This window comes from Stenella coeruleoalba (genome assembly GCF_951394435.1).
Source record: "Stenella coeruleoalba genome assembly, chromosome: 16".
Classification (NCBI taxonomy): domain Eukaryota; kingdom Metazoa; phylum Chordata; class Mammalia; order Artiodactyla; family Delphinidae; genus Stenella; species Stenella coeruleoalba.
Window position 1 is genome coordinate 68,874,997 of NC_137162.1, and position 17,223 is coordinate 68,892,219.

The 17,223-nt window shown below is 35.8% G+C and overlaps 1 protein-coding gene across 9 annotated transcripts in view; it reads left to right on the plus strand.

Moving 5' to 3' along the window:
* JMJD1C (jumonji domain containing 1C) overlaps nucleotides 1-17,223 on the plus strand; it is a 308,561-nt gene that overhangs the window by 270,886 nt on the left and 20,452 nt on the right. For 8 of the 9 annotated variants that reach the window (XM_079900215.1, XM_079900218.1, XM_079900211.1 and 5 more), the window contains 9 exons: nucleotides 418-590; nucleotides 855-3,064; nucleotides 8,035-8,236; nucleotides 10,970-11,184; nucleotides 12,104-12,256; nucleotides 14,821-14,910; nucleotides 15,896-16,023; nucleotides 16,209-16,422; nucleotides 16,931-17,145. In XM_079900215.1, coding sequence (XP_079756341.1) covers nucleotides 418-590; nucleotides 855-3,064; nucleotides 8,035-8,236; nucleotides 10,970-11,184; nucleotides 12,104-12,256; nucleotides 14,821-14,910; nucleotides 15,896-16,023; nucleotides 16,209-16,422; nucleotides 16,931-17,145 — 3,600 coding nt within the window. The remainder of the gene's footprint in view (nucleotides 1-417; nucleotides 591-854; nucleotides 3,065-8,034; nucleotides 8,237-10,969; nucleotides 11,185-12,103; nucleotides 12,257-14,820; nucleotides 14,911-15,895; nucleotides 16,024-16,208; nucleotides 16,423-16,930; nucleotides 17,146-17,223) is intronic. The other variant, XM_079900212.1, reaches the window with a different exon arrangement.

Sequence of the window (17,223 nt, forward strand, 5' to 3'; positions counted from 1 at the left end):
TGTACATCATTTGTAAGTTAAAGGCAATGATTTCAAGATCTGCAATCAGTAAATAAATTTCTGGAAATAACTTTTTTTTTTTTTTGGCAACACCGCACAGCATGCTGGATATTAATTCCCCAACCAGGGATCAAACCCATGCCCCCTGCAGTGGAAGTGCAGAGTCCTAACCACTGGACTGCCAGGGAATTCCCTGGAAATAACTATTTTAATGCTGATTGATTTTTTTCATCATATGGAAAAATCCATATAACTCTGTTACTTATTTGTCTGGATATTTCTCATAAAATAATAAATATACTGCTATATTAGTATGTCACATACTTCATAAATATACTACTATTAAAGTCCTGCTGTGATACTGTGTTTAGCTTTTTCTAGTAACTGAAGGATGATTTTAAAAAATTTTTTTGATAGAATTCTCCCAGTCCTTGGTTACATCAGCCTACCCCTGTGACCTCAGCAGATGGTATTGGATTACTTAGTCACATTCCTGTCAGACCTTCCAGTGCAGAGCCTCATCGGCCTCTTAAAATTACAGCACATTCCAGTCCACCATTGACAAAATGTTTAGTAGATCATCATAAAGAGTAAGTTCACCAATGCTTAAAACTTGTCTTTTATAATTTTTCTTAATTCAGTTTATAAATAGATAATTTTAATAAATGTCTTAAAACTGGGCTGAGTAATAAGTACTATTCTTCTGTTTTTATATTCCTTTAATTTTCTTAGTAATATTATAGCACATGCAAAGTCGTGTTTCACTTTTATGATAGAATAGTAACGCATAGAAGCTATATTTGTATTATACGAGAAAAACTGTGTACAGAAACCTTTGTGTATTTTCTTTGCAGAGAATTGGAGAGGAAAGCTTTTATTGAACCATTGCGTTCTGTTGCATCCACATCAGCCAAAAATGACCTAGATCTAAATAGGTCACAGACGGGAAAAGATGGTCACTTGCATAGGCATTTTGTGGATCCTGTATTGAATCAATTACAGAGACCACCCCAGGAGACTGGAGAGAGATTAAACAAATATAAGGAGGAGCACCGTCGAATCCTTCAAGAAAGTATTGATGTTGCTCCCTATACAACTAAAATCAAGGGGCTTGAGGGTGAGAGAGATAATTATTCCAGAGTAGCATCATCATCCTCTAGCCCTAAAAGCCATGTCATCAAACAAGACAAAGATGTAGAATGTTCAGTATCAGATCTTTATAAGATGAAGCATTCAGTGCCTCAGAGTTTGCCTCAAAGTAACTATTTCACTACATTGTCTAATAGTGTAGTCAATGAACCACCAAGGTCATACCCATCCAAAGAGGTTTCAAATATTTACACTGAAAAACAGAGTAATACCCTTGGAGCAGCAGCAGCTAACCCTCAGACTCTGACTTCGTTTATATCATCTCTTTCAAAGCCTCCACCTTTGATTAAACACCAACCGGAAAGTGAAGGTTTAGTAGGCAAGGCACCAGAACATATTCCCCATCAAATTGCTTCTCACTCAGTAACAACTTTCAGAAATGATTGTAGGAGTCCTACTCATTTGACAGTTTCTTCTACAAATACACTCCGGAGTATGCCTGCTTTACATAGAGCACCCGTATTTCACCCACCAATCCATCATAGCCTGGAGAGAAAGGAAAGCAGCTACAGTAGCCTTTCCCCTCCAACATTAACTCCAGTGATGCCTGTAAATGCTGGTGGGAAGGTTCAAGAATCACAAAAGCCTCCAACTCTGATTCCTGAGCCTAAAGACACTCAGGCAAATTTTAAGAGTTCTTCTGAACAGAGTTTGACAGAAATGTGGAAATCTAATAATAACCTCAGCAAAGAGAAAGCTGAATGGCATGTGGAGAAAAGCAGCGGAAAGTCACAGGCTGCTATGGCATCTGTCATTGTACGTCCACCTTCTAGTGCAAAACTTGATAGCATGCCAGCAATGCAGTTAGCTTCCAAAGATCGAGTTAGTGAAAGATCTTCAATTGGGGCAAATCAAACAGATTGCCTCAAATCAGCAGAAGCTGGAGAGAGTGGAAGAATCATTCTGCCAAGTGTGAATTCAGACAGTGCTCACATAAAATCCGAAAAAAACTTTCAGGCTGTCTCACAGGGCAGTGTTCCCAGTTCAGTCATGTCTGCTGTAAATACAATGTGTAATACCAAAACGGATATATTCACATCTGCTGCCACTACCACCAGTGTTTCCAGCTGGGGTGGTTCAGAAATAATTTACTCTTTATCAAATACCATTTTGGCCTCTAAATCTTTAGAATGTACCTCTTCGAAAAGTGTCAGTCATTCAGTGGCTCAAACACAAGAATGCAGGGTCAGCACGACAGCTCCAGTTACACCAGCCAGTAGTAAGACAGGAAGTGCTGTTCAATCCAGCTCTGGGTTCTCAGGCACAACTGATTTTATCCATTTAAAAAAGCACAAGGCAGCACTGGCTGCAGCTCAGTATAAAAGTAGTAATGTCAGTGAGCCTGAGCCTAATGCTGTGAAAAATCAGACATCTTCAGCCTCCCCTCTCTTGGATAGCACTGTAGTCTGTAGTACAATTAACAAAGCAAACTCTGTAGGAAATGGGCAAGCATCCCAGACAAGTCAACCAAACTACCATACTAAACTGAAAAAGGCCTGGCTTACAAGACATTCAGAAGAAGATAAAAATACTAATAAAATGGAAAATTCAGGGAATTCTGTATCAGAAATTATTAAGCCATGTTCTGTCAATTTAATAGCCTCTACATCGAATGATCTACAAAATAGTGTAGATAGTAAGATCATAGTTGATAAATTTGTAAAAGATGATAAAGTCAATAGGAGAAAAGCCAAACGAACTTATGAATCTGGCTCTGAAAGTGGAGATTCAGACGAAAGTGAAAGCAAATCAGAGCAAAGGACTAAAAGGCAACCTAAGCCAACTTACAAAAAGAAGCAAAATGATCTTCAGAAGAGAAAAGGTGAAATGGAAGAAGATTTAAAACCCAATGGGGTTCTCAGCAGGAGTGCCAAAGAAAAAAGTAAATTGAAGTTGCAGAGCAACAATAATAGCGGTAAGTAAATTAATTACTTTTTTATCTCAAGTAAAATGGGCTGTAAGTTCTTGCAATAATGATGGTGTTCTCTAAAACTTAGAGAGCTTAAAGGCATCTTTGACTTCATTTGTATGCCCTGGTGTAATGTATGTGCTCATTGACTTCATTTCTACAAGTACCCTATAAGAGGAAATGAGAGAAGACCTATCAATATTTCTCCATTTTCAAGAGACTTGTAGAAATATGTTTTTACATAGCACTCAGGTTGGCAAAACCCCAGTGTGTAATTTAGTAGTTACTCAGAATTTTGACCATTTCTAAAAATTGTCAAAAGGCAGTTATAGCTATACACTAAAAGTGGATTTCTAATACAGGCATACCTTGTTTTATTGTGCTTTCCAGATATTGTCTTTTTTTTTTTTTTTTTTAAACAAATTGAAGGTTTGCGGCAACCCTGTGTCAGGAAAGTCTGTCGGCACCATTTTTCCAACAGCATTTGCTCACTTCATGTCTCTGTCATATTTTGGTAATTCAGACTTTTCCATCGTTACGGTATAATATTTGTTTTGGTGGTCTGTAATCAGTGGCCTTTGATGTTACTATTGAAAAAAGATTATGACTCATACTATTGAAAAAAGACTACAACTCACTGAAGGCTGAGATGTTGGTTAGCCTTTTTCAGCAATAAACCATTTTTAAATTAAAGTACATGCATAGTTTTTTAGACATAATGCTGTTGCACACTTAATAGACTGCATTATAGTGTAAACCTAACATTTATGTGCACTGGGAAACAAGAAAATTTGTGTACTTTATGGTGGTGGTCTGAAACTGAACCCACACTATCTCCAAGGTATGCCTGTATTAGGTATTTACCTGTAACAAGATAATAGTTGAAAAAGAATTCCTATTCACAAAACCTTCCTTGAAGTCCCACTTTTAGAAGAGAACTACTTCAAGGTAGTGTGGATGTAGCCCATATTTCACCCTTTGTCATCTGGAGAAAAATTGAAAACTTAAAAAAAAGAAAGAAAGAAAGAAAAGAAAATAATGAAATTACCTTCTATTTAACTAATAATGCTACTCATTCAAGCAGTCCTTAACAGCGGGTAAAAGTTAAATAAACGGGATTGGTGGTTTTGTTTGTTCATTTCTATATTCAAGAAGAACTTACATAATAAGTAAAAGTTTCAAAACTGATAATATTTATATTTCATTTGTGGCTACAACAGGGCAGAATAAGTGATACTTGCCAGTAATATTCACTATAAAGTATTTCTGTATGTTTTTACTCTAGAAGTAGTTTTTCTCAGTTTGCTTATTTTTTTTTAGGTATGTTGCACAAGGCAGAAAGCAGTTAATAGTTTCACTATATCCATGTATTCATCCACATACAATATATGAAATATCTGACAATGTGGACATTCAAGACGTACTGTAACAAGCATTTGGATGCTTGAAGGCTCTTATTTGGGCCTTTTTACTGAATGAGGTTTTTCCCACATGCCTGTGTGGAAACCAGAGGCAAAGTGAAGGAGAGAAAAACAGGAGGATGGAATCGTAGAAAAGGACAGTCAGAAAGTGAAAGAACAAAGGAAAACAAGCTCAACTAGAGACAGGCTGACAGACTGAAATGCAAACATAGTAAGAAGAAAGAAAGAGGGAGATTGACAACGAAGGATACAGGATACGTGCCATTTATTTGAGTGTTGGATTGCATACTGTGTTGTAATGTGTTCTGCTTACTTCCCCAGTGAATTCAAGAAGCTTAGTGTGGTCAATAATTGTTTCTCTTTTGTTTCACAAAACATTTCTTTTGGTGTCGAGTATTCAAATACTGGAGTTAAACTTACAGAAAACAGAAATAGGACTCTTCCAGCTTTTAACACTTAGAATATTCTTGAGAAGTTAAATTTATAAAATTAACTCTTAATGAAGTACATATTCTGTTTTCGTTTTGAGACTGTGTATGTACATGTTCCCAAGTAGGTTTTAAGACAAAGACTGGAATCAGCACTTCCCCCTCCAAGTTGTAATGCTTAGTCAAATCTCCCCTACATAGTGAATAACATTTAGCATCAGACAGGCTATTTTAAGTCCCATTTACTCCCAAGTCCAAAGTAATATTAAGTGACTATTAAATGCCATCTATTAATTATGGGCAGAGTTGACTTGCTTTTGTTCTGGGCTATTTAGAAAAGTTCTCTAAATTGGGAGTTCATAAGTTCTAAACCTGAGTGGATTATCTCCCTCATGGATTAAATATGATCTTTATCCTTTTAATGTTCATTGGGGTTGTCATCAGTCATAGTCAATCGAAAAGAGTTAAGTCTGCACTTAAAGAATGTAATATGATTGCATAGACTATTATACATGTATAATTATTACACAAATACGCATATCATAGTTTTTAGTACATTCTAAAGCCAGGTACAATAGAATTTGCTTTATCTGCTGTTTTAGAAAATCTTCATATCTGCTGCCTTTTGTTACTGATAATTAAAAGTTGGATGCTTTTTCGCGACTAGTTTTTTACATCATTTTATGTACTGAAATTTCCCATCAGATTTAAATGTAAGTCCTGTGACACACAAAATCAGTGGTTTAACTGTTAGCAGAGTTCATTTCTATATCTCAAAAAATATTTTTAAGGTGAAGGCATATCAGAGGTTAAAGGTTAGCATGTATTTTTCTCTTATTTTCTTCCTCAGTTTTCTGTTGCTAGAGCAGCTGCTTTGAGGATTTACTGATAGAGAACTAAGGTTGAAAATGTTCTTCTGGTATAAAGGAAGAAGAAGTATCCATTGAGTTAGGTATTTTTCGTTGACTAAGTGTCTAAATCTCAAACTTTTAGATTTTAGATGTTACCAGTAAATTATATATATAGAATTGAAAAATGGAGTTTTATTTTATTTATTGTACAAATAATATTACAGTAAAATTCATAAAAGAAGTTAGGCATAGTCATGTTTGGCCTAGTCTAGAAGCAAAAAACATAATATCAAAAACAGTCTACATGACCTGGACCTTCATATCTTTATAATTTATTCATTCATTTAAAAAAAAAGGTCTAAGTGTCCATTTCATGTCACAGAACTGAGAGTTGCTTTGAAATGCCTGGTTCTTTCTTTATAATACTATTTAAATTGTTCACAGTAGTATGGTTATCCATACTCTTGGAACTGTTCCATTGTCTGGAATGTAAAAGCATATTGGTTAATGGTCGTTTTCTAGTCTAAATAGAAAGATTTCATTTAGTTTATTCTAGTGTAATAGATAAAAACGTAAATAAATGATTGGAAGTAATATAACAAATAAAGATTTATCAGCAATGTACTACTGTTGTTCATTCTGACTTCAAGAAGCTCTGAATTTTTTATACAGTTCATAGGAGAAACCTGTCTTATACACAGTGGAGGAAATAACAAACATTTTACACAAGCCTTCTGGAAACATTTTTATTCCATAAGTGGTATGTGTGCCCACATACATGTTTCTCTAGTGGATTAAGCCAAATGGCTCCTTGCCCTAAATTAGAGAAAGAAGAGGGGAGAACATGTAATTGTAAAAGAATCAGGCAGCAGTCATAGAAGTGCTTAATAACTGGAACCTATTTCAAATGGGCCACCCTGGAATTTAAACACAGCACTTCCTATGTTAAGATGTATGTGATCTTGCTGTGATTGTACTACGTATGCTATCAACAGGTAAGTTGACAGTGAGAGCTCAGAACAAGAGTTCTGCTGTATCTTCTGCAAGAATTATATAATCTCAGGAGAACATTTGAACTGCCTCTGATCGGCAAAATGGGTATGATTAGTAAACACAAGGGTAGGAAATACAATTTATTCATTCAACATGATAGAAATAACAAACTATGTAAATCTCAGGTCTGGCATATAGCTACATAAGTATGGGCAGTGTAAGTACACTGATAGGTGTCAACAAATACTTGCTTGTCCCAACGTGCTTTTAAGTGAATGTATTTTTAAAAATTGAATAGGCTACATTTAACGTATGTACAATATAATGTTTTGAGTTCTTGCTGCTCTATAGATGACTGATTACTTGAGCCCGTGTTATTACAACAATTAAGTTCAAGTTAATGAACGTGATGGAGCAATGATGCAGAGTATAGTACATAAATTAATTTTTTTCCTGCAAGTATTAAATTGTATAGTGTGTTTGAGTTTTGTTTTTCTTTAGACTTCTCTGATGCCTTTTTTCTTTATACCATCAATAAAGACAGGCAGGTTAATATTGGCTTTTTTCTTTTACATCCTTCAAACCCTTTGATTTTTCTAAAAGATACTGCTTCTATCAAATATTGATACCAAATGGAGGGCATTATAATAAGGGAGAGATATTAGGAGAAAAATCTTAGCTCCTCTTCCCACAAATATAGTGTGATAAAATCGAAATTTGTCTCGATCCACATTTACCTTTGGAGAATCAGATTAAGTATTTCAAAACAATATAAATATATTGAAACTAGCCTGTAGTTTCTAGAAGTATTAACTTTTGGTCTTTAGGTCCTTCCTGTGCATCTTAAAGGAGCCTCCTCCTACATATAACAAATTTCTGTGTAGAAGGGCTGCATTTTTATCTATAGATTTACAAAGAAAATGAATGATTATCATGCTTGCTACTGTACAAATATGAATATTGAGTATGTGAAGATTTCAGTCAGCTGGAAAATTTACTTACATCTGCATTTCCATTATGCTGACATTAAGAGTTCATTTGGTTAGTAGAATAGTAAATAGAAATGCTGCTATGGACTTTTTAGTTATTAATGAGTACCTTGAACTATAATATAATCTCTTTTCTACAATCTCAATATATGATCACAGTTGTATAATTGACTTGAACTGGGGTTTTTTTTGCCTTTATTCTCAGTGATCTTTAATTGATTTGAATATTATCTCAAGGAGTTTACGTTTCTAAAAAGTTATAATCTTGCTAATACCTTCCTACTGCTTTTACAGCTGGCATCCCTCGTTCAGTATTAAAAGACTGGCGTAAAGTCAAGAAGCTGAAGCAAACTGGGGAATCCTTTTTACAGGATGACTCCTGCTGTGAGATAGGGCCTAATTTGCAAAAGTGCCGAGAATGTAGACTTATTCGGAGTAAGAAGGGAGAAGAACTCACTCACTCACCAGTGTTTTGTAGATTTTACTACTTTAGACGGTAAGTTGAAAATAGGTAATTGGGGGAAAGTATGGTGATAGGATATTGGAAATTGTACTGTCATTTTGAGGGTTTTTTGGAGGTGGGAATGAGGCTTTGAGCCTCTGTGTTTCTGAAGCATTATAAAAAGCATTATAAAAAGACTAAACTTTTTGTGTGCCAAATTTAACAATAGGTTTAACTGTTAGACTAAATTCATAGTCACACTGCTACTTGTTTTCATACAACCTTTCTCTTCTAAGAGATTTATTATTCCTTAATGAGAAAATGTTAGTATTTTTTCTAAATTATAGGAAACAGCAGTTTAAGTTTTTTTTTATTTATGTAAAACAAAACAATGTCACATTTATATCTGTGCATTAGCCACAGTAAAAGTCTATAAATCTGGGTAAACAATCTAGGCATTAAACTAAAGTCAGTATGTTGCATTACAGATACCCATACTTAGGGTTTTTTGTTTTTTTTTTTTAATTTATTTATTTTTGGCTGCATTGGGTCTTTGTTGCTGCGTGCCGGCCTTCTCTAGTTGTGGTGAGCAGGGGTTAATCTTCATTGCAGTGCGCAGGCTTCTCATTGCGGTGGCTTCTCTTGTTGCAGAGCACAGGCTCTAAGTGTGCGGGCTTAAGTAGTTATGGCTCGCGGGCTCTAGAGCACAGGCTCAGTAGTTGTGGCGCACAGGCTTAGTTGCTCTGCAGCACGTGGGATCTTCCCGGACCAGGGCTCGAACCCGTGTCCCCTGCATTGGCAGGTGGATTCTTGATCACTGCACCACCAGGGAAGCCCATTTTGTTTTTTTTTTTAAATTTTGTTTTTATTTTAATTTTTATTGGAGTATAGATACCTATACTTCTGTTAAACATGTAGCTATAAAAATATGAGTTATAAAATGACAAGAAGGATTTGTTAGTAGCACGTCACATTTCACAGGTTTTGTGGTAAATATAAAAACAACTTAATAGTTGTTATGGGCTTCTCCGGTAACCCAGCCAGTAGAAACTAGTTAATTTCTCAGATTCTAGAATCAGTCATTCCTGGATTTTGGTTCCAGCTCTGTCCTTAGTTCCTGTGTGACTTTATTAACTGTAGTAGGACTACAGCTAAGCCTGTCTCATCTGCATAATATGAATGATAGTGGTACCTACCTCACAGAGATTTCATGATGATGAAATGAGAACAAAGTACACAGAGTTCTTAGCATAGTACCAAGCATGTATATGGAATGCACCTATGATGCTGCCTGCAATTATTTTTCTAATCATCATCATCTTCTTCCTAAGAAGTTACGAGGCACTTTGCTGTGACAAATAAATGTACTATGCTGGTGGCCCAGTAAAGACCCCAAAAATATGTATTGGCAGAAACAGAACATTCTTCTTTACTTCATGGTTTTTCTAGCCAACAATCCCCAAAGGACAAACAACTTCAAAGAATAGCTATAGAAGGTAGTCCACATGGAAGTACAGAAAAGGTGGAAAAGGAATCAGAAGGAAAGTAGGTTTGAAGAGATGAGAAAATCTTTGGGAAAGTTTTAAGGAAGGAAAGGTAGACATAATACAAAGCTGAAATAAGATGATGGGTTGTCATGAAAGGAGAAATTTTTTTTTTTAAGAAAAAGAGGGAAAGGTAATAAAGGTATAGGAAGAAGTGGTAAAAGGAATGTTGTTGGTATTGTCCATTTGAAAAATACAGGCTGATTTGTAATGTACTTCTGATATCCCCTCTTTGAGAGTAAAGAGTAAGTTCAAAGACAGTTGAGAAATAACCGTCAGCCTGTAGGAGAATGGCAATTTTTCCTTCCATTTACCTTAAACTTCTCTGAATTGAGTGGTTACATGAATTGGATATCAGAAGTAAGAGAAGGAAGTAAGCACAGTAATTGAGTTCCTAATATACTATTAAGAATTTCAATCTTGTTCCTCCAAATCATGTCAATGAAGTGTCATTTTAATTAGTGAGGAAGATGGGTTTTTTTTGTTTTTTATTTATTTTTGGCTGCATTGGGTCTTCATTGCTACGCACAGGCTTTCTCTAGTTGTGGCGAGCGGGGGCTACTCTTCGTTGCGGTGTGCAGGCTTCTCATTGCGGTGGCTTCTCTTGTCGCGGAGCACAGGCTCTAGGCGCGCAGGCTTCAGTAGTTGTGGCACACGGGCTTCATTGCTCCGCGGCATGTGGGATCATCCTGGACCAGGGCTTGAACCGATGTCTCCTGCATTGGCATGCAGATTCTTAACCACTGCGCCACCAGGGAAGCCCAAGAAAATGTATTTTTTAATTTAGCATTTTTTTTTTTAAATCTTAGTGAGTCTTAAGGTGATTTATGGTATTTTCAACTTTAGAGGGTGCTGGCTTAGATTATGTATAAAATAACTGCATTGCTCAAGGCAGCATTCGGCCAACATTTTAACTCTTTTCCTCATGAAACACTTGGACAGTTTCCATTTGACTGGAGTTAAATAGTTAAGTATAAGTGATAGGTTATTTCAAGAAATAAGATTTTACCTAAAATTGGTGCCACTGCATTGCCATTTGTGTAGCACTATGGGAGTCAAAAGTTGGTTAAATTTTATTAATAAAGTTTGTATATATAAACAACCACTCTATTTTCATGTTTTTTAATTGTAAATTTATATATTTATAATGTAATATAAAAATATAAATTAATTATACGTTTACAGCTTTTAAAACCTGGACTTCTGTCTTGTTATCTAATGCTTTTATGTTTTAATGTTTCAGATTGTCTTTTAGTAAAAATGGAGTGGTTAGAATAGATGGCTTCTCTTCTCCTGACCAATATGATGATGAAGCTATGAGTCTATGGACACATGAAAATTATGAAGATGATGAAGTAGACATAGAAACTTCAAAATACATCTTGGATATAATAGGTGATAAGTTCTGTCAGTTAGTAACATCTGAAAAAACAGCTTTGTCCTGGGTGAAAAAGGATGGTAAGGAAGTTAAATACTTAGAACATGCAACTATTCACATTTTAAGAATTTCTCTTTGGAATATGTTTTATCTGTGGGAGAAGTCCTTAATCTTACCTAGGTTTGTTTACTTTTAATTTTGATAATGACACTTTTATGTGCAAATGTACCTATATGTAATTAAGGTAACATATTTTCCAACTGAGGTTGAATTGGATTAGCAATTTGTGAAATTACAATAGCATTTTGGTATTTCTGCCATTATGACATAACTGAGCACGATAGACACTTTGGATGTGAAATTGGGAAACTTCAGCATTTGCCATATAAAGACATAATCCATCCCAATTATTTAAGCTTTTTATCTCGTGTGATTCATCACAGTCTTTGGAGTTAGATAGACTTACATTTGTATCTCAACTTTATTCCTTGTTTAACTGTATGAAATGGGAATGATAACTACCTCGTAGGTTTGTTTTTAAAGTAGTTATGTTATATTTACTAAGTAAAGCACCTAACATACTAGGTGCTCAAAATGTTAGCTTCTTTTCCTTCCCATCCCTTAAGTCAGTAGTTTGTCCCCCAGGGGACATTTTGCAATGACTCAAGACATTTTTGGTTGCATAACTGAAAGGTGTTGGGGGTATAGAGACTTAGCATCTATAGGTGGAGCCCCAGATGCCACTGCGCAGGGTAGCCACCCACAAAAGAGAATTATTCATCCAAATATCAAGGGCGCCAGGATTGAGAAACCCTCCATTAGATGTAAGTCTTCTGAAGAGAATTACTAGTTACATCAAGAAATCTGCTATTAATTGTTAATTAATAAATCCTTCAAAGTTTTTGGTTCGCCTTTAAATTTTTGTTTTTGTGCATTTCAGTGAAAATTGTATGGAAGAGAGCATGTTTGCCTTTAACTTTTTATTTCCCTGTGTTTCAGCCAAAATTGCCTGGAAAAGAGCAGTGAGAGGAGTCCGGGAGATGTGTGATGCGTGTGAAGCAACATTGTTTAACATTCATTGGGTTTGTCAAAAATGTGGATTTGTGGTCTGCTTAGATTGTTACAAGGCAAAGGAAAGGAAGAGTTCTAGAGGTTAGTTGTAACTTCATATAAATTGAAATTTTTTTTTTAGGACCACTCATCTGGAAAATTAGATGAATTAGGTGAGTTTTTTTCCCTACCTTCCTTAATGATGAATATATTACATTAAGGAAGTTTTATGAAGCTTATGTTTAAAAAAGGAGGAGTTAACCACAGTTTATTAAAATAGCCAGATTTTCTACAATAAAACTGCATCTACATCTTTTTAGCCTGATTAGTAGATCCACTCTCTCATCTCAATCAGATTAATGAGGCCCAAATTTAGGTTAGGCTTTGCAGCTTTCAGATTCCACTGTGTCACAGCCTGAAGTGTCTTATAGAACCTGTTAATTTATTTATTTTGGCTGTGTTGGGTCTTCGTTTCTGTGCGAGGGCTTTCTCTAGTTGTGGCAAGCGGGGGCCACTCTTCATCGCGGTGCATGGGCCCTTCCCTATCGCGGCCTCTCTTGTTGCGGAGCGCAGGCTCAGTAGTTGTGGCTCACGGGCCTAGTTGCTCCGCGGCATGTGGAATCCTCCCAGACCAGGGCTCGAACCCGTGTCCCCTGCATTAGCAGGCAGATTCTCAACCACTCCGCCACCAGGGAAGCCCCAGAAGCTGTTAATTATACAGTCAAGCACATAAGTCACAATTGCATACTTAACTAGGGTGAATTGATTTTTCTAAAAATTGGTCCATAAAGTTTAAATCCAAATGTTCAAGAATATGCTACTGCTAGCACCATTTATCCACTAGTTAGAAAATGAAGAAGTCTTTATTATATATGAAAACATCCTTTGAAATGATTATTTCTAATTTCTAGAGAAGTAAAATGGCACAAAACAGTGTTCTTCATGTTAATACATTTGGAAGATAATAGTTTAAAAATAAAGTACCTAACTGTACCTTTTGTCATGGTACAAGTGTTTTAGAAGAAGTTCATCCAAGGCAGTTAAGGAAATAGCTTACGTAAATACTGGTAACCTGAAGGTTTGGGGGGTAAAGTCTTAATGAGAGGATTCAAACTGTGGAAGTATTAGAAGTAAAATCATGTTTAGCGATAGGCTATTTATTCAGTATCTAAAAACAGTGAATGTCATTTTCATTCCAGGCAGCTCTTTTTCAAAGTAGTATGTCAGATAGATGAACCATGATTTAGCCATCAGTATCTTTTCCACTGATAGGATTACTAAAACTTGGCCCTTTCTAACCCTTTTTCTTGTACACCCAGCGTTTACCAAAGAGACTTGAGCAAGCGGGAGAGCATCTACAGCTAGTTGTTTCTGTGATATGCAAAAGATACATGAGTAAAATGTAAAACCATAATAAGGAATGCATTTTAGGCAGTTAAATATCTTCAAAACCCTAAAAATCTATTTGGATATTTTTGGTTGGTAGAAGAACTAGCTGCAGTGTTATAAAACTTCATTCCTTTTTACTGGTTCTATGTTACTTTCATTTTCCCTTTGCTAAATTAAAAAGAAATTAATTTTAATGTATTATATTTTGTTATATTGTATGCATATATAAGCATGACTTCTTTTTTAAACAAGATAGGGTATGCATAGTAAACCTAATAGTTGTGTTGCTGTCAGTTATCATAGTACTGTTAATTTTTAAAGTATAGCCTGTCAGTCACCATATTGTTTTTTTAAGTATAACCTATATGCCTTGAGTTGTATTCTATGTTTTTTATATATATATATATATATTCTTATTTCACTGATAAATATTGTAATAAGCTCACATTGACTAGGTTATAGCTTTATATAGTGGTAACTAAACCTAGTGTCTAAAATATAACTAGTTAGAGAACATTTACAAGTTACTATGTAGGTTTTGTAGGGAAAGTCAGAACGCTTTTAAAGAAAACCAGTTTTAGGCTAGATTTGAATTTTATTTCCTCTGAAACTTTTCATGAAATAGTTCTAGATTTTTTTATGCTGAATTTAATGACCTTTTTGATACTTACTGAAGCTCTTACAGCCACGTCATAGATAAGTAGTTATCTATATCATTAAATTTATAGAAGAAGATGTCCTTTGAGATCAAGGTATTGAATATTTTTCCTTTGTATGATATGCCTCATGCTATGCCTTAATACATCGACTCTTCCAGGTATGGAGCCTTATTGCAGTAATAGCAATTAAATACTGTCTTATCAAGTTGAGGCTTTTCACATGTCTTGTGACAGTTCGTGTCTTTGACCCATTAGAAAAAAATGAGTTGGCAGTAGCCAAACTTATGAGTCTAATGTGCTAAGATCAGGCAAAAGCCCTGTTTGGCACAAATAGTTAAGAGTAAAAAATTAGCTACAGGGAAGATTGAGGTGACTAATACATTAATGAGACTAAAGAATGGTCATTTTAGAAAAGGCTAGTAACATTGTATCTGTTTTGTATCATGTTTTTATAAAATTCTCAGAAGAGTGGAACTGTTTTTTTTTTTTTAAGAAGCAAACATATGAAACCTACCATTGACATTTTACATAATTGCTAAACTCTTTATATGTAAGCCATCAATTTTATAATTCTAAAACCATGACTAATATAAAAGTACGTATGTTACTGTCTTACAGATAAAGAACTGTATGCTTGGATGAAGTGTGTGAAGGGACAGCCTCATGATCACAAACATTTAATGCCAACTCAAATTATACCTGGTTCTGGTAAGTATAAATATACATTATTTTTTGGCTGCATTGGGTCTTCGTTGCTGTGTGCAGGCTTTCTCTAGTTGTGGCGAGTGGGGGCTACTCCGGGTTACAGTGCACAGGCTTCTCATTGCAGTGGCTTCTCTTGTTGCACAGCACGGGCTCTAGGCACGCAGGCTTCAGTACTTGTGGCACTCGGGCTCAGTAGTTTGTGGCTCACGGGCTCTAGAGCGCAGGCTCAGTAGTTGTGGCACTTGGGCTTAGTTGTTCCGCGACATGTGGGATCTTCCCAGGCCAGGGCTCGAATCCGTGTCCCCTGCACTGGCGGGCGGATTCTTATCCACTGAGCCACCAGGGAAGCCCTAAATATACATTATTGACTTAGTATTGTAACAGGTCTTTGTTGTTCCAGATTACTTAGAAGTATGTCAATAGTAGTAGAAAGAAGTGGTAAGGTTTATGTAATCTTGAATTGTTATTGCTCTGTTCTTAGAATCCTCTGTGTAATAAAGTTAGCAGGATAAGCCCAGACCCAGTGATGAAGAAAGCCTTAGAGGAACCATTTTAGAAGGGGAAAACTGGGAATTCTCTGGCAGTCCAGTGGTTAGGACTCCACGCTTCCACTGCAGGGGGCACAGGTTTGACCTCTAGACGGGGAACTAAGATCCCACAAGCCACACCACGCAGCCAGAGAAAGGGGGGTCGTGGGGCGGGGAGACCAGAGTGTAATGAAAAAGCATATTAGATGTATTTATTACAGGTTATTCTACTTTTTTTTTTTTGTTTTTTTGAGCATAATGATTTTTAATTATAGAGGTAAAAGAAAAGAATAGAGAACATGAATTTGGTTGATTGATCAAACCTGAAATAGATGGAAGGGATGAAGGAAAAAATGGAAGAAAAGTTGAAAAGGCACAGAAAACCTCCACAAGAAAAAGAAAAAATTTTTATAATCTTAACAACTAGTGATGATCTTTTTATTAACCATTATATTTTGTAGTTTTGACAGATCTTCTAGATGCGATGCACACTCTTAGAGAAAAATATGGTATTAAATCCCATTGTCATTGTACTAACAAACAGAATATACAAGTTGGAAATTTTTCTGCTATGAATGGTGTGTCTCAAGTGAGTAAAAATCTCTATTCAAATAAAATTCATGGTTAATCAGCTTTGATATTTGAAATCCAATTTAGGACTTGTGTTTTATAAATTATGTTTCCTGTGTTACTGTATAAATGTAACCTCTATTTTTTAACTCTGAATAATTGAAGAAATAGTATTTTAAAAATTCAACTGTTCTACCTTTGTAGGTTTTACAGAATGTTCTTAATCACAGTAATAAAATTTCTCTGTGCATGCCTGAGTCTCAGCAGCAAAATACCCCTCAGAAGCCAGAGGGTAATGGCAACAGCAGCCCAGAGAGTGATGTAAGCACAGACAGCAAGTTAACTCCTCCAGAATCCCAGTCGCCACTGCACTGGTTAGCAGATCTTGCAGAGCAAAAGGCCAGAGAGGAAAAAAAAGGTAAACCTAGTTTATTATCTAATAGAGAATTGTAATCAACAGTGTAGTATTATACATTAACGTACTACTGTTCACTTAGAACAGTTTACTTTTGTCTTTTGCTCTCATTGTGGCTTAGGTTTTAACATTTGTCTTTTCTTACTAGGAACTCGACTTCCTGTGATCTTATCAAAGTTAGTTACAGAATCATCTGTAGATGAGCGTATCAATAAAGGCACCAGGGCGATAGATTTGTAACTTTACACTTTCTCCCCGTCTTAGCTATAGCATTTTTCCTTTGTGACAGGTACAAACTCACCTACATGTCTAAAACACTGACGAAGGCCTTTTCATATTCAAACTATTTGACTCCTGAAGGATCTAACCCATCCTCTGGTCTGTGTTCAGGTGAATAAATGACTAGTGCTACAGTTTTCATCTCTCACTGTAAAATGTAGGATGCCAGCTTTGTCTGTACTTTAGCAGCATGTTTAATTTTATGTGAATTTTGTAAAATGTTTTATTTCAGAAAACAAAGAATTTGCCCTTGAAAAGCAAATTAAAGAAGAGAGAGAACAAGACAACCCTGATTCTCCCAATAGCAGAACATCACCTCCTGTGTCCCAGAATAATGAACAAGGCTCAACATTACGAGATTTGCTGACCACAACAGCTGGCAAGCTACGTGTGGGTTCTACAGATGCTGGCATTGCCTTTGCACCAGTTTATTCAATGGGAACCCCCGTGAGTGAGATGCCAGATTTTTGGATTTCATATGGGCCTTAAATTTAGATTTGGGGTCTTGGCTGTGAACTACACAAT